Source organism: Cryptomeria japonica, chromosome 6, assembly GCF_030272615.1.
Source record: "Cryptomeria japonica chromosome 6, Sugi_1.0, whole genome shotgun sequence".
NCBI lineage: Eukaryota > Viridiplantae > Streptophyta > Pinopsida > Cupressales > Cupressaceae > Cryptomeria > Cryptomeria japonica.
Window position 1 is genome coordinate 144,341,256 of NC_081410.1, and position 19,891 is coordinate 144,361,146.

Consider the following 19,891-nt stretch of genomic DNA (forward strand, 5'->3'; position numbering starts at 1 on the left):
ACATCTAGTCCCACCCTATCCATTTACGCTCATGATTATGCTTTCATCTTATCCACCTATTTGCCACTCTTGTAAATGCATATATTTTTATTTTGTTGTTTACTACTTAGATTTGACCATTATTCCATCTCAAGACATGTTTGTGGTCACAATGGTAACCTCATGATTGCAAATTTGTCCCTTTCCAATTTAAATTTCAAATTTCAAAATTTCTAGATTGACCCCGTTTATCGCTTCACCTTAAATTGTCTAGACACACATTTGACACAATTTGACAATATATGCTAGTTTTTAATGACATTTAATACATTTATTATAATCATATGTGTAGTGTTGTAAATTGTACACCCTTGCTAGGGTGGTATAATTCCACGCTTGGTTTAGCACCCACCTTAGTGTGTTTTGCATCGTGCATTTCTAATTCCCTTTAATTAATTAATTTAATTAAATCTAAATTCATATTTCATCACTTCATACATTATAAAGTTGAGCCCTTTTACTTTAAGTGTGCCCCTTTTATTTTATTCCTCCAATAAATCATTAAATCATAAACCCTAATTATGTCTTATTTTGACCTTTAAGGCCCGATTTCGCATGTCAAAACATCTCAAAATCAATTGTAACTTTGGGATTCACTCTAATATCATCATATCTAACGGCCCTGAAAATTTGGTAAAAAGTTAGTTGGACCGTGTGTAAGTTATGCACGGTCCCCGACATTTTTCCCAAAATTTCGAGAGCATAATTCTATGATATTATAATGCTTAACCCCAAGAAATTGGCAGAAAATTCAAATCCTAGGTCAGCCTAAAAATTAAATTAAGATCTAGGGTTTCATACATAAGAGCTCTCTTTCTTCATTTGAAAGACTAGAAGTTTTTGGCTAAGTTTTCTAGCAATCACAAGGAGCCTTCTATGCAATGAAAGAGAGGGTCTTTTGGAGTCTTCAAAAACATTCAACATCTATCAAGCATTCTTTCATCAATTAGGGGCTTTTGAAGATGTAGGAAAGCAATAGGAGATCACCGACTGAAGATTGGCTTGTACCCCTCCCTTGGGGTTGGGTATGATTTCATGTTGTTTTCATGTCTTTGTATGAACTTCATTACATCAATTTGCATATTTACATTTATACTTTAGATCACTTAGCATCATTGATTTAGAGCATTTGCTTTGTCAATTACAAGCATTTAGGGCTTACTCTTTAAAGCATAGGGTTACTCTAGATTGTTTGCATTCATTATTTTAGGGTCTTGCACACACACAAGATTCATGCACACACTATTTTACTATACAAATCGACTATTTGTTGAGGTCAAAATCACCAAAACAGGGGTTTGACTAAGGAAAAACCCTATTTTTAGTTATAGGTGCAGGTACAAGATTCGATCGTTACTACAAATTTTAGGTCCGACAGAGTACACAGACATAGTCCCGAGGATCAAAATTGAGCATAAATCACTAGGACAGGGGCGTGACGCCTTGGTCCTCCCAGTTTCAGGTGGATTTTGGCATAACAACAATTTAGAACCTTCAGATTCCAGTCTGTCAGTTGCAGCTTCTTGTTTGTAGAATTAGGACAGGGGTGTGGCACCCCTGTCCCAGACATTCTAGCTCATATTTTTGGCGTAGGTGCACCTCTGAACTCACTTCCTAATCTGTACTTTTCAGCTACACATCAGTTAGTTTTAGTTCTACATTTCCAGATTAGGCTTGCTTGTGTATATTTGCATTCTAGGTTGATCATTCAAATCCACACTTTGCATCACTTCTACTCCTCATTTACAACAAAGGATTAGAAACCCTAAGAGGTAATCCTTGGCTCTCTCTTCCTCACAAGAAGTAGCCAAAGTGCATTACTTCCCTAGGCTCTTTTGTATTCCACAATGTGTACATGAGAGTCAAATTAGGACTTGTTTGCTTAGTCTCACTTTTTCCCCTACACAATATGTTAATCTCCTAAGTATAACTAAGTGTTTATTCATTCTAGATCTAGCAATAGAGTAATCAATAGTGACACATTTTGATTTGGTGTAATAAAAAAGAGTAAATATTCTACATACTTAGCTATTTTCTTGTTTCAATCTTGGTCGATTTCAAGGGGTTGATCAAGGTGAAGAGCCCTTGCGAAATGATCATATGCAACAACCTATGAAAGGTGTTTATTGATACTACCAATCCCTAAACCTTTAAAACAAACAAAGCATGAGGTTGCATTATAGACGAAGTCGCAAGACAAAATCCTTCTAATTGCCATGATGAATCTAAAGCACAAGGTATAGATTTGTGGTTACAAATTAGTCATAGACTTGCAAACTTAGCCTTTGACAAAAAAAGAAAGATCTAAGACAAAATCCTAAACAACGTGTTGATAGATAAACACTATTTTCAAACCTAACATAAAACAAATTCTAAAATATTATCCATTTAACCTAGAACTAGACAACAAAAATGAGGAAAGAGACAATAGTCTAGAGAATTAGATAAGAGAGATGCAACGTTGCATTATGGACTTGGAGGCATGAGAAGAGAAATCCAAAGAAGATAACATTGAAATTGTGAATTTCATTAATTCCCTAATTCACATAACTAATGGAATAATGTGAAATTCAGTTATGGAAGCAGTCATAGGAAAATCTAAGATGTTGAAGATACTCAAGAAAAAGAAGCAAAAAGATAACTAGAAAGAAGAAGACTATGCCCTGCAGGAGGACAACTGGAAAGCTAATTTACAAAAGTTGGCTGATGCCTGAGACAAGATCTTAGGAAAAAATGATTAATGTTGTTGCTTTTATTATGCTTAAACTTAGTGTTTACTTAGAGTTAGTCGCTACTCTCTCTAAGACCATTGGCCTTCATGGCTTCTGTTATGTTATTTTGATCTATTACTCTCATTGCTTGGACCAAACTACGTTTTTTTTAATGTGGACTATAGATAAGTTTTGATTATGAGTATGTTGTAGAGGGTTGCTATTAAGGTGTAGTTTGTAGTTTGTAGTTTGTTGTTTGTTGTTTGTTGTTCCTCTTTTGTTTTTTGTTTTTGCTAATACAAGGGATCAAGGCTCTCTCAATCAAAAACATTATTCTTTTATTATCAAACTAACTATTTCCCTTTACATTTATTTTGTAACTTAACATTCAGTTATTCTCTTAATAATCAACTCACTTAGACTAACTTAGATTAAGAAAACATCATTTTTATATTTATGACAATTAAAAATAAATAAAAGAAAGAATAAAAAGATAATGCACTTTTATCCTTTAAAATATTTTTAGGTAGATCCATGAACTCTCTCGGAGAAAGCTAAAAACTCCGGATAGCTTTATCTTAAAAAAAATTAAATTAGGAAGGGTCAAATCTTCCTCGCTATATTTATAGAAAAGCTCATAATTAATTTTATTTGCGCCGACACCATCCGCTCAATAATTGAGTTAATTTTTATAATACAAACATTTACGCAAGCTGAATCCGAAAGAATTCGGATCGATCTGCGTTTACGCAAGCTGAATCCGAAAGAATTCGGATCGATCTGCGTCTGACTGCAAAGCCATTCCTCTGTGGTTTTGGAATCGTTCTCATACAAGAAAACAGGGTACGACGAAAAAATAAATTAGATGGCGTTAGTTTTAATTGAAAATTTTGGTTCGAATATATAAAATTCGGTTTGCGTTTTGGTTCGAATATAAAATTCGGTTTGTTTCAGAGTGAGCCCACTTGGAATTCCGCTTGAAATTTCTGCGTATTTTTCAAATATACGTTTTCTATAAGTATTTTCTAGGGTTCGCATTTATCTATCTAGGGTTTGTTTTGTGCAGGAAAAACGTAATTGCGGTTTCTAGCGGCGATGACGACAGCTGCAAGGCCAACTTGGGCGCCTGCAAAGGGAGGACATGAACAGGGCGGGACTAGAATCTTCGGCCCCTCTCAGAAATTTTCCTCCAGAGATCTTGCTGCCCACACAAACCTCAAAACCAGGCATGTTTTTGTTTTTTCAGTTTCTTGTGTACGTTCTTTTCTCGGCTAATTTGAATATTTGCTGTCGTTCTTCTCAGAAAATTTTTGTGGATAATCTTTTATTTGAGTAAGGATTATGTAGAGGGAAAGATTTTGGTTCTGAAGAATGAAAAGATTTAATGAGCCCTTATAATGAAACGGAAAATACATCAGGTGATTCATGTGCTAAGGCATGTTCTCTGATTCTAGTTCAGCACAGAAATAGAAAAATAGGGCATCTTTTTTGGGGGGAAAATAAGTCTCGTTTATACCTTTTAGAGATCTTTAAAATGACCTATTGTGGAAGGGTGATAATCTTTGAACTGATTATAAATGTCCTTTTCATCATGGCCAATCTCTGGGCACAATACTGAAGAATGCGTAATTGTGTAAAGTTCTACCAAATAAACAATCCAATTTACTTTCATGTTTCTGATTGAGTTAGATACGCTGGCAGTGATGAACGGAACATGAACTAGGACAATGTGTCTCGATATAGGATATTATGGAAACTCTCGACACAAACACCACCTTAAATTTCTTGCTATGAAACCAGATTATTGTTTTATAAGCAAAAACTAACTCGGATAGGTATTTTAACGTAATATAAAGTCTGCTTGCCGCACCATTTTTTCCTTCCTACCCTTACAAAGCCTGTAAATTGGAAGCATAGAAACCAAAATACATTATACACATGGTATCAATCAGACCATGCAGCATGACTTGGAACCATTTTATCAGTAAAGCCCACAAATATGATTGCAAGAAATTGACGGATGAAATAACCATATTAGCAATCCTTGGTTATAAGATAAAACCAGTGTTCCACGGGCGTTGGGGACGGGGGGACGTGGGGACGGGACGGGGGGGACCAAGGGCCTAAGTTTGGGGATGGCGGGGGGACGGCGGTGGGGGGTGGCGGGGTGGTGGTGCTGATATAGTTATACATATACATATAGTACTTGAAAAACTAGTTTTGAAAAGATGTATGACAGTATTACAGTATCAGAATTACATTTCAAATGAGACTATAGGAAATTTGAAATGCTAAATCTAAATACCAAGATTTCTAAGTTGTGTTGTTATATTGAGCCTAATCAGACTCAGAGGTTAGATTTTCCCTACTTCTATCGGCGCGGTTCCCCCTATATTTTTCAACGGGGGTTTAGGGGCAGCGCCCCCAAGTTGGGGTCAAGTGGCAGCGCCCTGCAAGGCCAAAAATACTTTTATTATTTTCTAAAGGCATCGGGTGTTATTTTTCAATTGGCCCACGTCCAATTAGAGTTACCCCTTAACCCTCAAAAAACTTAAAAAGTCACTTTTTTTTTAAATTTTAATTTTAAACATTTCATATACGTGGGGGCAACAGGAGGCGTCTGGGCGTCTCCCCGTCCCTGGAGAGACGGCTGCACATCTCTTGAAGGACGGTGAGACGCTCGCGTCTCCCAAGGAGACGTGGAGGCGTCTCCATGTCTCTCTGGGAGATGCCCAGACGTTTCCCAAGGAGACGTCTCCGCATCCCGGCGGTGCTTGGGTGGCAGCGGCGGGACGGCGGGGGATGTCACGTCCCCGTCCCCCCATCCCCGAGATGTTTCTGATGGGGGGACGCGCCCAAAAAGGGGGGGGGACGTTTCCCCGTGGAACACTGGATAAAACACTGACGAGCAGATTCATGTTAAATTTTGTCGAGTACGTGGGAGAGAATTGGTCATTTGAACAAGCTTATCATACCTCCCAACAAAGAAACAGCAAGGGCCATACCCATGCACTTGGCATGGTAGCACAGATATAGTTTGAGGATGATGAAGAACACAATGAGCCTAAGTCTGATCGAAACCCACATTGTTATCAGATGTAGATGCCAACTTACCTGATAAAGAGCAGATGCCAATGTTAAAGTGGTAGATCTTTAGTATTAAATAATATGTCCATTCCGCAAACAATGCGTTGTTTGGAAGAATAATGTCTAGAACATATGTACTTTGAAGAGCACCTACTTCATAGTGTTTGAAAATAGGGTCCAACTCAAATCCCTCTATCTGAGTAAAATAACTTTAGAGTCTAAATAAGATCTAGTGGTCACAAACTTCAGTTGTGCAATGCAGAGGTTATATGTATTCCAGGGATCTTTCTGGCTGAATTTGTATGGTTTCTTTTTGTCTTGAAGGTGTCCTGGATCAAGGATACCCTTAGCTTTAGATTAACTAGGTCGATTATTATAATTTTGAAATTAAACTTATGTTAATTTGACAATATTAACTCTCCTACACAAGCAGGGAAGTTTGAAAAAAAACCTTGTATAATTAATCCTGCATGTGGGGAAAGTTTTCAAAGCATCTTCATTGTACAGTACTTGTTGCCTGTTGGTGGTTATTCAACTGCATAGCTTTGTGTCTCTGTAAACTACTTACTGTTGATGACCTCTTTCACTCTTCTCACTTTGTTTGTGCGTGAAACTATATAATGTGGTATGCACATAATAATATAATTGTAATGTCCCTTTTTAAATATTCCTTATTGTTGCCTTAAATAGATATTCCACACTCACAATAATACTTGCATAATTAATTATAAATATTAATTTGACTTCAAACTTAAATTTTGAGAATTTTCAACTCTGAATTTAAATCTTAATACAAACTTGAAAATATTAAACTTACATTTTGCTGTAATCTTTCCTCCTATCTGCAGCTTCTTTACTTGTATAATTGTCTTGAAATGCTTCCTAAATTTCAGTCTGAAGTTAGGAATTTTTGGCCACTAACTTGGCAAGAGAAATTAAGGGTTTTCATCTTTAAATCTCTAATCTTTGAAGGTTTTCATGCTTTGTTTGCTGAACCATGTTTCACATTGTACAAGGGATGAAAATCAGATATAAAATATATTTTTTTATGTATTGATACTTCTCCTTGTTTGTTGTCTCTTATATATCTTTTTCCTTAAATGGTCATGATTCTTCAGATGCCCCTTGACGTTTGATTATAAAAAACTTAATTTTTATATTCTATAACTATATTATATTTTATATATTTTTTTTAGTATTTTAATTTATAATTATTGTTTATTACTATAATCTTTTTTTAAAAAAGGGCACATTACAATAATACGATTGTATATTTCTAATGTATCTGTCGCGAAGAGGTTGTATGACAATTTCTCTAGCTAGAAAATTTTGTTTTCTGACATTGTAGTTAATCATAATCAATGTATAATCCTCCCATAAGAACCAGTACCTATTCTAAGATTATTGTGGTTCTGAATGTGTACGATCAATAGGGGATTATCTATAGGCTATATCAATTTCAGCCAGATTTATAGCATTTCCAGAATTAAGTCGAATTGATTTGAAAACTAGGGTTCAACAAGTTTAGAAACCAAGTGTAGATGGAGACTGATTATTCTTATTCATATTAACAAGAAAGTACTTTGACCATCATGTTGGGTATTTGTCAATCTCCAATGTTACATCTTATTATAAATTTAAAATTATCTCTACATTTCGTATAAAACATATTAACAATCCTTCATTTCAGGAAGGAAGGCCAAGATACTCAAGATGAACTCCGTAAAAGAAACCTCAGGGAGGAACTTGAAGAACGAGAACGTAGGCACTTTTCAAAGGATAAGGGATATGTTGGTAAGCATTATTTAAGGATGTTTGAATCTTGTCATGCTTGTGTAAATACTGAATACACATTGAAGTCATTGCCTCTGAATCTGATGCATGTGCTTGTGATTTTTGTTGCAGATGATAGAGACCACAGAAAAGGACCAAGTGCAGGGAATCTTTACCTTGAAGGTTGACCTTTTTCATATATAGCAACTGTAGTTTTACTATATATATGTTGGACACTTTTTTTTATTTTCATAGTCTATTGTTTGTTTTGCAGGTTCTAAAAGAGAACCTGAAGACAGATTGGCTCCTCGTAATATAGATGCTGATGATTCTGATGTTGATGTAAAAAGTGATTCAGATGAAAGGTACTCTAGGCTGATAGGTTTATTACAATGTTGCTTATTATCATATACTGCAAGGACTATTCTTATTGAACATTGATGATCGTTTCTTTATAGTGATAATGATGATGATGATGAGGATGACACAGCAGCTCTATTGGCAGAATTAGAGCAAATAAGAAATGAAAGAGCTGAAGAGAAGAAGCGCAAAGTAAGATGCTTTTCCATTTACAGCTTTCATATGGTTCATAAATTGTAAATGTCTAGATCAAATATATCAGCTTCATTGTGCTTTTTAAATTTATATATTATTTTGGTATTGTTTTAGGATCGACAAAAGCAAGAAGAGGAGTTAAAAGTAAAGGAAGCCGAACTGATACGTGGCAACCCATTGTTGAATCCTACTTCTTTTAATGTGAAGAGGAGGTTTGTTTGGAAATTCTTCTTCTTTATGCCTCATGTGTTATAACTAGAAAACTTATTGTCTTATCTCAGATTCTAATAACGAAATGTGTGATACAGATGGGATGATGATGTTGTTTTCAAGAACCAAACACGAGGTGAAGCAAAGGTTCCAAAGCGATTCATCAATGACACTATCAGAAGTGATTTTCACCGCAAATTTTTGCATAAGTACATGAAATAATGCGCTTACAAACAAAATGTTAAGCGATATGGTGTATATTTTATCTTTGGTGTAAACTCATCAGCAAATTGAAGCTTTGGATATCGTTCTCAGGACTCTCACATGTGGATTTAGAAAAGATGCAAATTGATGGAACTATAGTGGAATATTTGATATTAGCAAGTTGTCAAGAATTTCTAATTATGTGGACTAATTTCTGGGAATTTAGCTGTGTGCTTTACACTCTAAGTTGAAACTGGATTTCATATACACCTTACCAGTTACCAACACTTACCCTTTTCCACTGATTGTGTAGAATCTTGATGAGCTCAAGTTTCTCAGCTTGAACAGTTTGTCTTCCAGGAGCATTACTCTGTTCTATCTGGATTTTAACTCTTTCCTTCAAAATTTCTGTTATGGTCATGATCAATCTTTACATATGCAAATTTATTGAGTGTTGAAAAATGTTATGTAAACTTTTTTTGTAGAGTTAAAAATCAGCAGAATGCTTCTATTCAAATCAACGTGGCTTAGTTAGATGCAAGGTGGTAAATTGAAGGAAATAATTTTATGGTATCTTTTCTGTGCTATTATTTACTTGTCGTTCTCTATGGTTATTTAAAAGAATAATTTCACAATTTTTCTTGAGATATGCTACATGCCATGAGCTGACTGAGGTCATGATACCCTTTCTTGGCACTTTATCACAAAAAATTCTTAAGAGTCAAGATGAATCGCATCATTGTAATCATTTCTACCAGCCTTACTTTGATATATTTGTTGTCAAGCATATTTGTCTCATAACTAAACCTCATTATGTGGCTAGTTAGAAAGCAAGGCACTAAATTGAAGGTAACAATTTTATGATATATTTTCCGTGCTATCATTTACTTGTGATTCTATACAGTTATGTAAAAGAATGTATTTCACAAATTTTCATGAGCTTGAGTTCTGCTACATGCGATTAGCTCATGGTACCTTTTTCTTGGCTCAAAATCACCAAAAATTCTGAAAGTCGAGATGAATCATGTAAGTGTAATTATCTCTACTAGCGTTTCATATGCTGGTTGGCAAGCATATTAGTCTCCTAAATAAGACCTCATGGTGGTTCATTATTCTTATTTTATATGAGAAGAAAATATTGTGATGGACCAAGGATACCCATTTTGCGGTGTTGGAGTACAGCATTTGCGATGCTTGATTTATATTTAAAAATTTGTTGATCCTAGCAAACCCAATTTGATGAAATATGCCAATATTAATGTGTTGATTAATTTGTCTTTTAATTTAGTTTCAGAAAAATTCGCCTGCTTATAAGGATGCCAAAGTTCAATTGATTCGGGGCATAACTTAAATTGGTGGCAAAAAATCATGAGGCTGATAGTGAACGCAATTAGAACAGCAGAGGAGACCGAATCGCGTGTTTTGTCTCAATTTAATGGCTCTACATGTTTGTTCTTACTCTGAAAAGATGACAAAAAATCCTTCTTGGTCCGTTTACTTTGAAAATTGATTTTGTTCTTAAACTATATTAAATAGTTGCTAAGTATTACTGAGGGTGGAATCTGTAAAATTAGGTTTTAATCATTGGATCGAGAAACTCGATGCTGCCATTGGTTGTTTTGCCTAATCTACTCTTGATGCATTCAGATGGGATAAAAAAACCCAAATTCTGGGGTGCCCCTCTAATAGTTGGATTTACTTCATTAAACTTCACGTATCACAATCATCATCCATTTAATTATTGTTGTGAACTTGCGACAATTAAAAGCTTAGAAATGGAGGCACATGCGGGGATGCACGCTGTTGGGAAAGGAGTCGTGTCCTTGATGCTCGATGACTCTGCATGTCATGTCCCTCTGCTTCGCAAACCTTGACATTATTATTGTGCTTTAAAAGTGTTTCTTAACACTAAATTAATAAAATAAAATAAATAAATTATATATTATAAAAAATATAAAAATAATAATGAATAAAACAAATTCAAATTTTGGTCCCTAGACTACAAGGGGATAAGTGTAGATTGATTAATCTTTGGAGCGTTTGATTTTGAGATGTTCAGTTGATAGTTTTGAGTCACCTTTTGCATTCGGAGCCAGCAAGGATGATAAACTCTCGAAGGCGTTCGAGAGATTAAGACAATACCTTTTCTCCTATCTTGTGCAATCCATTCAGGATTTGCAAGGTGAGTTAATTTGCCAAATTTGTGTATGTTCTAGTTTTTTCGGTGAGCAGTTGTGATAGTATATAGCAGTAGGCACCTATATCGTCTTGTGCAGGTTGGTTTTCATCCCAGGTATATCTCTAGGGAAAGTCAAAGGTTACAGCTTTATTGAGGACTCATTGCAACCAACATCATATGGGTCAACTATCGTAGAAATTTTTTATTTTTATTTTTTTTAAATTATAAATTTACCCAAACTATGTGAACTCCAAAAATGATGTAAAATTCCTTCAATGGCACCAAATCAACAATCTAGCCTTGTAGAAAATATCCAAAAATTACCAATAATTATTTGCTTGCAAATCTAATTGATAGATCCCTGAAATTTTGCACAAAATTGCCAAATTAGCTCAACATGCAAACCCTAGAATGAATTTGCCAATGCCAAAGATGAAGATTCCCATCCTCACCTCTGAAAATCAAAAGCCAAGAGAGTTTGTGTCCTCCCTAGATTGAATTTGCCAATACCAAAGATGAAGATTTCCATCTTCACTTCTCTTCACTGCTGAAAATCAAAAGCCAAGAGAGTTTGTGTATACCAAATTGCTGAAGACCAGCCAAGAGTTTTCATCCTAGCATACCAAAACTCAAATGTCGAAGCCGGCAATGAAATGCCAAATGAAAACTTGATAATGTGTATAGAAGCCAAGTGCCTCCTTTTAAAGATTTCCATCTGAGTCCATGATAATTTTCCCACCAAAATAATATTTGATAATTTTATTTTTATTTTTATCTTATTTAATTTTATTCTTTATTTATCACTACTGTTGAAAAACACTTTTTATTTTATTATAATAATATTACTTAAGCTGTCTCTTAAATTGAAAAATTACTAGGCAACTTAAAATAATATATTTATTTATTTCATTTTTCCTCTTGCTTATGGGAAATAGAAATAGGTTCGAGTCAGCTCTATTTTGAAAAAAGGCACATAACAAAGCACTTGGAAATCCAAGTGCAACATATTATTGAGTATCCACTGAACAAGCATTCAAGTTTCATAATTTGTGTGCCAGTAATATCAGTTTATCCATTCAATTGGAAGTTGTACATGACAAGGTTATATTTGGTGAACAAAATCACTTATTGATTTAAGATGTTTTGCCCTGATACATTTAATGAAATCAACATGTATTATCTTAAACTAGCATTCAATTGTCGTCATACATGATGTGCAACCACTGGTACTTTTTTTTAATGTATATTGCCATGTCATATTCTTCCTTCCATTGTTATAAGTTTGGGCGTCTCTCAATTTCTTCGAAAATGCTTTGCTATTCTCTAATCAAGTAAATTTCTTATCATATCTATCTCATGGGCTTGTCATAAACTGGACCTTAGAGCCTCAACTCATGTATCGATGAGATTACATGTGACAGTACAGATTATATACAGATTATTTCAGAAAGTGAATATAACACATGATATTCAATAAAAAATTAAAATAAATTTAACAGTCATGGTTTCAATTCCCCAGGCATGGAAATCTGTATTTTCAACAAAGAATGCCATGGTTTATATTTTTCACTATAAAATGCTTTCTCCTGATTAATGGTTTATTACATAAGTTAAATATTTTTACTATATATTGTTTTCTCCTCATTGCAACCAAACAGAATAAGGGCTCTGTTAAAAACAGACAGATCATTGCCGAAAAAATGAATGAAAGGGCTCTGTTAATATGAATTTGATTCCTTAATTATTTATACCCTTCGACATATCATTCATTCCAAAAACAAGGCTTTAAATACTACAATGATGTGAACCATATCTGTAAGTACAGAAAACAAATAATTGTCTTCCTCATCTATGAAATGAATTTGCAGGAGCCAGTGAGACTTGCACGGGCTAAAATGATAATCATTTGCCCATAATTGATTTTGTTGCCATTAATGGTCCTCATGAATAAGCCTACTAAACATCCAATTTCTATGCCACAAACGTTCCCTCTCTCCATCCATGTACAATTTTATATCAAAGGCAAGTATTCACGAGTACCACATTTACAGAATCATGCCAGACTAGGAACTTCCTCTTCTGATAATTTTGTAGATTTAAGACATTCAGGTTGGTTAGCTCCATAATAGAAGTAGGCCATTATCTTGGCTAAATCATCTGCCACAAGAATTTCTGCATTTGATGATAAAGAACATTAGAGAAATAATAATAAATACCTGTAAAGACAGAAAAATGGCTAAAATCGATTAAGGTTAGTGAGATAAAATGAATATGACATGAAGTACAATAAAGCACAATGATAATGATTATAACGAGTATAACAGAAAGAATGACAAAATAAAATGGCAGAGCTTGGCTTTTAAAAAATGAAACATCATGTATCATCTACTTGATTTGGCAAATGTAGAGACATTATATAGAAAAAAATAGTTTCAGCACACCTTTTTGACGATGTACTAGCTTGCCATCTTTGATAAAAATGACTACAGGCGTTTCTTCAACATTCAATGTGGATGCCAGTTTGGTTTCCTCAGTAGCCTCAAACTTGACTGCCTGCTACAAAAGCATATTTTGAGTTTTGAGCACATCTTGGCGTACAAAGCTAGTGAATAAAGAATAGAAAGACATCTGAAATTTAAGTTATATATACAAACATAAAGCATACTAGCATATAAAAATCGTTATTAGCAGATTGATACAAAGAAACATGGTTACTTCTGGGTCAAACGTTCAAGAATGGATACAAATGTGTTCTCCAAGACAAGGTTCCAACCAGAATACTCTTTAGTGCTGATAGTTAAGTGCCATAAAGAATTTGGAGCATGTACTTGGCAAGTGCACATAACAATCTTGTTTTGGATATTTAAACAAATACCAAGATAAATCACATGCCCAGAATTTCAGGAAAATGTTGTAACTTATATCAATAAATTTATGGAAAGTAGGCCACATATACAGGATCTTTTATAAACATTGTCTATCCTTAACATATAGGAACAAAACCAAAAAATTGAGTTTTCTTACCAGCCATTCGGAGAGGACACTAATAAGGTGGTATCTTTGGGTAATGTTAATATGTCATTGTCATGAATTCTCTGAAGAATTTTGGTGCATGTTGTAAGTTGGAATCAATTTGATTAATGAACTTGTCAGAATCATCAAATTGATTTGTGCTAGTGTCTGCAAATTATAACAATTATCAAAAAAATCCACTGGGACGATGCTTTGTCCAATTTTAAATGTACTAGATTTATAGGATACTTCCAACCTGTGTCTGCTAATGATGGATATTGTACATTTATGAGATATTGAGACAAACATTCTATTCACAATTTCTATCTATTCATCTTTCTCTGCATGAAAATTTGATGACATCTCTAGTAATGTCCAAGAGCTTCCATAGAATCCGACAAAATGTGCTGACAAAATCAGAGTCTCTGTTGGCAATGATAAAAAAAGTGGACCAAACTCCATTCAAATTCTAGACATAATGGACAAAAATATCTAAAACATATTCTACCACAGCAATTTTAAAGCAAGGAAGAAGGACAAACATCCAACATTCTATCATATAAGAATGAAGTAGGGACAATTTTTCAGTTTCCTCTGTAAGAGACATATCTATTGATATGCTCAACATTCTTCTATAATAGTCTTCTATTGACACACACTTCCCTTCTTTCTCAAATTAGCTAAACCAATATAAATTTGGGACGTCATATAAATCAACTGAACTTCTTTTAAAATAATTCATCTTATAAATCAACTGAACTCCTTTTAAAATAATTCATCTACTTCACAATAATATTCACGAGAAGGTGGTGAGTTATAAATTCCTCACTTTTTTTTCCACTTAACGTTTCTGGTATAGGTACCAAGGAATGTTTGATTTCTAAATTTTTTCTTTTAAGGGGTTAATCCTTTCAATTTATACTATTTCTTTTACATAGAAGTGCCAAAGACTTTTGTGTAGTCCTAGTGAAGTTTTCAATGAATACTTTTGTCCTGACCAGCAAAGTGTCTTCCCACCACTAGCAAGAAAGCAAGGATCTACACTTTATGCCATGTCAAGCTACCCCAGATGTGTTGTAAACTATGTATCCAGGGATGCATCGCCTGCATTTTCAGACTCTGTCCCCTATAGGGGATGTTTCAGGGATGTGGGAACAGATAGGAAACAACCCTCATCTGTCCTTTATTTGCAGAAATTTCGGGAAATTTCCTCTGGGCATCTTTTTTAGAGGGAGCAGCTGGGGACAGTTAGTCATCCCCTATGGCCTAGTGAAAACGAAAAAAGAAACACAAATTTGAAAAAAGGAAATATCATCGGCCTTGTTTTCACCTTATAGTCTGAGGATGAAACAATAATTTCACTTCACCAGTAGCTCATGATATAGATGACACTTTATTATAGCATTCAAAAGTTTGCTTAAATTTATTGAAACTTTGCTATTGACATTCTCAGTACCCAGTATTTGGCAACCACAAGCCACACCAAAAATTTCTATATAAGGCCTTCTAAAATCTAATTATTTTAACTTAGCCTGCCACACTTCTTGATTCAAGTGAATCTTGGTTTCAAAAAGAAAACCAGTTGCTTCAGCCAAAGAGAGTATCAGCAATTGAAAGGAAACTGCTGTTTCAATGGACCATTGATTATCAGATCATTAGATGTGCACCCTATAACTGGAAAATGGAAGTACTCTATGAAAGCACAATCCATATGCTTGACACCTAGCATTGCTAATAAAAGTGTGTAAATCATTTTTAAGTGCAAATTTATAAACTTGTTCGAGGCCAACACAGTAAACAAAACATTTTCCATTTCAAGTGTATTTTTTAATAAATTTGTCCCAAGTTTATAGCTGAAGTCAGATAAGATAATTGCAAAGGCAGAAGGCATCCAATCAAACTATCATATCGGTTGTACAAACTTTTAAACTACAAGAGCAATTCAAAACCATAAGATGTTTATATAATATTATTAAACTACTACTTGTATATGAACAAACAAATATTTGAATATTCCAAGTGGTAAGCACATTATGACGAGTAATGATCATTTAACTGTTCCAAATGGTAAGTATGTTCGATTTAATATATAAAGGTACCAGTTATTAACATGGCTTGATATGTATGCATGTTGACAATGAAAGTAATGAAATTTTGTTAATTTGTGCATTAACTCATGTATTAGTTCAGCTCTAAAATTTTATATTAAGGTTCTACAATGCATATAATGAAGGCCTTATCAATGTTATCATACGAATATTTGAAATTTCCTTTTTTTTTTCTCTCAAAATTTTTCCCTTTGTTGAACAGCCATACCCTAGAAAAATGGCATCCCAAATAGATTTGTCCCAGAAACATGCCCCTCCCCGTCTCCTCCCCCCCAAGCCCACACTCTCCCCCTCCCAAATTCTCTTGCCATCTTCTCCGAAAAACTTGTAACATTGGTTGTAAATAAATCAACACCACTATTTAAAACCAGAATTTGAGAGATCTCTAAACATTTAAATGAACAGCCTTGCAACTTTGTATTGATATTTTTATTTTCCTAACAAACATTTTGTTATGATATTTTTCTTCCTTCTTATAAAAGTTGATCTTGTAGCTTGTGTTGGCACCTGATTTGATTGTATCCAATTGTACTTGAATACTAGTTCCCTTATGCATTTTGGCCTTGTTTTGCTCCACTTATAAGCAATATGAGATAATGCTTAATGTGTCTCCCTTGGTCAAAGCAGCAGCATCAAGCACAGTTTTGGAAAGTACATTTTCTTTGTCTTTGCTTGAATGTAGAAAATTTTAATCAAGAATTAGAAAGTTAAATCATGAAAGATTTTAAAGCATTATAATCAATCTTGGCATGCTAGGTGAATTAAGGATATGACCTATAGCTTCTTTTGGGTTATGCAATGCTATTGCTACTTTTATGAGGTTGATGAATTATGTATAGAGAACTATCATAATTTTTTGTGCTATTGGAGGACATATTGGGTTCCAGCAAAATTGTTGATAAGCATATAATGCACTCGAAATAAGTTTTGCAAGTGTAAGGAGAACAAATTACTACTTATGCAAAGAAAAGTGGATTTGCAACAACATTTGTCTAGTTAGGGTATGTGATTGGAGTTGGGAGGTGTTGACGTGTTTTTTATGACAGTGCCTAACACAGAATAAAGTTGCCTGATGGTCACTTCACTCTCTCTTGATCAAAGTGCGATTGTATGCTAAGATTGCAGGAAGTTCAAACAATTGACTCCAAAGTTCCTTTATGCTATGGACGTGACTCAGTTGGCTGATGTGATTGCTGGTAATCCAAAGGGCCCTACGTTTGGATCGTTCTTTCACTTCTTTGTTGTGGCTGGAACTCCATCATCGGATATGGCAATTTTGCGATGTTGCTGCTTTGAATGGACTAAAATGAACTGAAAATAAAGGGGAAAGGGTTTACAAGGATCTAAATCTATTCCTAAGGCAGTGATATCAACAGTTAATGCTTTTTGGTGGACAAATTCCAAATAAACCAAGCTCTGCTTTGCCAAGTTTAACTACAACTCCGCAAGAACCAGTGCAATCTTCTGAGGATGTTGAAGGATTTTCACATTGAGAAAGTGCATTTGAATACCCAACACGAAGCAATCCAAACAACTATTCTCAATCGAACTTAGCACAAATTTGGGGTTCAGACTAACACTGCAACTTACAATCAGCAAGATGCAAAAAGTATGAACCATGGAAATTCATCGAACACCATCACATTTTCCATTGAAAATCAAAGCACTTTACTACTTCTAATCTAAGTGAGGAAGGTGAAACCAAGCAAGCTTTGAAAAAATAACTTAAGTGGACACCATCAGAGAACAATGTTTCACTGTTAATATCTCAAAACTTATCGCAACAATTTCATACAAGTCTCCCTCTTTTACAAATGAGGGGGTGACCCCTTTATATAGGCCTCAGGCCATGATTACATGCAAAACCCTAATTAGGGTTTTCCCTTAAAGATTCCCCACACATGATGCAACAAGGTGGGAATCAACAATTAATAACCCATCATGTCCTTATACAATTAATTCAAACATGCCCGAAATGGCATCCATTTGTGCATTAAATGCACTACTTGCATCAAGTTTGCCCAGCATACAATGAAAATTCCCCATGTAGAAATAAATGCCCATCACTCCATGCGATGGCGACATGCAAAAGGAATCTGTCATAAAGTCATAAATATGACGGTTGCATGCAAAAGATTCTTCATGCATTCAACATGCATTGACCACGCTACTGCTTAGTCAAATATTCCGATAATGAATGCGCCACCATACTGCCATGCATTCAATAGATCCTAGCCATGCAAGTGGACCCCACTGTCATATATCCACTCCTGCACATCTGGAATCGTTGGAGACAAAATTTGATTCGGGAAGAATCTTCTTTAAGTTTTTGGACTTTCCACACCTTGGAGGAGATTTTCAACACTTTTCCACCATCTCCTATTTTTTAGGAACTTTCCTAAACTTTAGGACCTGGGTCAAGGAGAGAGAGAATTCTCTCAAGAGTCCAAATCTACAAAAAAATTCGAATTCCGACAAGATTTGGTGCCTAAAAATGGAAATTTACTTGCTTTTCCTTCCATTCTTGACCCCTGGATTTTCATGCATTGGATAATTTTTTGAGCTTTCAAATGTGAGCATGGAATTCACTTTGTCATGGAATCTCCCCATTTCCTTGATTTTTTCCTGACTTAGCCATTTCAACATTCTTTCCTTGGCCAAGGTGTGTTTTTCAACTGGAGGAGGAATTTTGATTTTTTTATATGAATTCCATGACAGAGGAGTTTTGTCGTCCAACCTCCTGTCCCAGGCGCAATCTTGACCTTGGCTTGGAATTCAATGTATTTTCCGTTTTCCATGCATCATTGACTTTAGCGCCCTCCATTGTGCCTAGGCACAAATTGGACTAAGGCAAGGAATTCATGAACTCAAGCATTTTCTAAGGCATATTGAGTTTGGCGCCCTTGGTGAAGCATGGGCACCAAAACCACTTAGGCAAGGATTTTCACATTTTTCCATTCTTCCCCGACTCCTATTTTGCACCCTATCCACCTATTGGGCACTAATTTGCTTTGTTGGTGGAATTTCAACATTTCCACGCTTTCCTTGGACACCCTGTTTTAGCGCCCTTGCCCAAACTTGGGCACTGAATTGACATGGGGAAGGATTTTCATGATTTTTTCCTCATTCTCTTCATCAGAATGTATACATGAAATATAACATTTAAGTATAAGTGGCATTTCAATATACTTTAAGTTATATTTCATGTATATATTGGCAAGATGTTTGAGAGTGGTTTCAGATCTCTAGGAATTATAATGCAAATTCTAGGTTTCAGAAGATCCTTTAAATTTTCAGATTTAGTCAAATTTCAGGCCATTTTTGGATCAGGATGACATTTGTGGATTGATGTGAATTTCCAGACTCCGATGATTTTTCGAGCTTTCCATTCTTGGACTGGTTCCCATACTTAGCCAAATTTTGATCACTTTGCTTGCTCCTTCCAACTTTCAGGATTTAGATGATTCTTCAGGAACGTTTAGTCTTTAGTGTCTCCAAGAATGTTTAGTCTTCAGTGTTTGTCTACGAAGAGCCTACCAAAAATAGATTTTCCCAAATAATAAATGTTTCAAAATATTAAGGTTTGGACAAAACAGGTCAAGAAAGCACTTACTAAAATAGGAACTTACTAAAAATAGAAATTACTAAAAATAGTCAGTGTGATTTTGGCAAAATTAGACCAATCCAGGAGGTAGTGAAACTTACTAAAAATAGTAAGCGCTCAAAATTCGCTCAAATTTTACTAGGAGGCTCCTTGAAGGAACCTGATTCCAGTTCTACATTCAGTTTTTCCAAAACCCTAAAAGAAACCCCTAAAATCTAGGACTAAAGGCAGAAACCCTAAAATTGACAAAACAATCCCTAGACTTGGCCAAACTTGCTCAAACGAAAAGCAGACTTGATCAAATTGACCCTCGAACACTTGCAAAGTAGAGAAACCGAAGAGATTGTCGCGAAAAGACCCCAAAAACGAAAGCCAAAAGACCAAGGGCCTAAAAAGTAGGGGGTCCCCA

At 35.0% G+C, this 19,891-nt stretch overlaps 2 protein-coding genes across 3 annotated transcripts in view; one reads left to right on the top strand and one right to left on the bottom strand.

Moving 5' to 3' along the window:
- Positions 1-3,412: 3,412 nt before the first annotated feature.
- On the top strand, positions 3,413-9,100 carry LOC131064975 (uncharacterized). The gene is made up of 9 exons (XM_057999312.2): positions 3,413-3,453; positions 3,495-3,593; positions 3,817-3,980; positions 7,532-7,631; positions 7,743-7,793; positions 7,885-7,975; positions 8,069-8,162; positions 8,280-8,377; positions 8,474-9,100. The coding sequence occupies exons 3-9, from the start codon at positions 3,846-3,848 to the stop codon at positions 8,595-8,597; spliced, it is 693 nt and encodes a 230-aa protein (XP_057855295.1). The 5' UTR covers positions 3,413-3,453; positions 3,495-3,593; positions 3,817-3,845; the 3' UTR covers positions 8,598-9,100.
- Positions 9,101-12,459: 3,359 nt separating this feature from the next.
- LOC131064976 (thioredoxin-like fold domain-containing protein MRL7L, chloroplastic) overlaps positions 12,460-19,891 on the bottom strand; it is a 35,672-nt gene continuing 28,240 nt past the window's right edge. The window contains exons 4-5 of one of the 2 annotated variants that reach the window (XM_057999314.2): positions 13,200-13,314; positions 12,460-12,930 (exon numbers count right to left, since the gene is read on the bottom strand). In XM_057999314.2, coding sequence (XP_057855297.2) covers positions 12,812-12,930; positions 13,200-13,314 — 234 coding nt within the window. In that variant the 3' untranslated portion in view covers positions 12,460-12,811. The remainder of the gene's footprint in view (positions 12,931-13,199; positions 13,315-19,891) is intronic. The other variant, XM_057999315.2, reaches the window with a different exon arrangement.

Bases quoted from the DNA above. Each gene is read 5' to 3' on its own strand.
- LOC131064975 (XM_057999312.2), top strand. From the start codon at position 3,846: ATGACGACAGCTGCAAGGCCAACTTGGGCGCCTGCAAAGGGAGGACAT. The intron at 8,163-8,279 runs GTAAGATGCTTT...GTATTGTTTTAG, and splicing joins CTGAAGAGAAGAAGCGCAAA to GATCGACAAAAGCAAGAAGA. The intron at 8,378-8,473 runs GTTTGTTTGGAA...TGTGTGATACAG, and splicing joins TCTTTTAATGTGAAGAGGAG to ATGGGATGATGATGTTGTTT.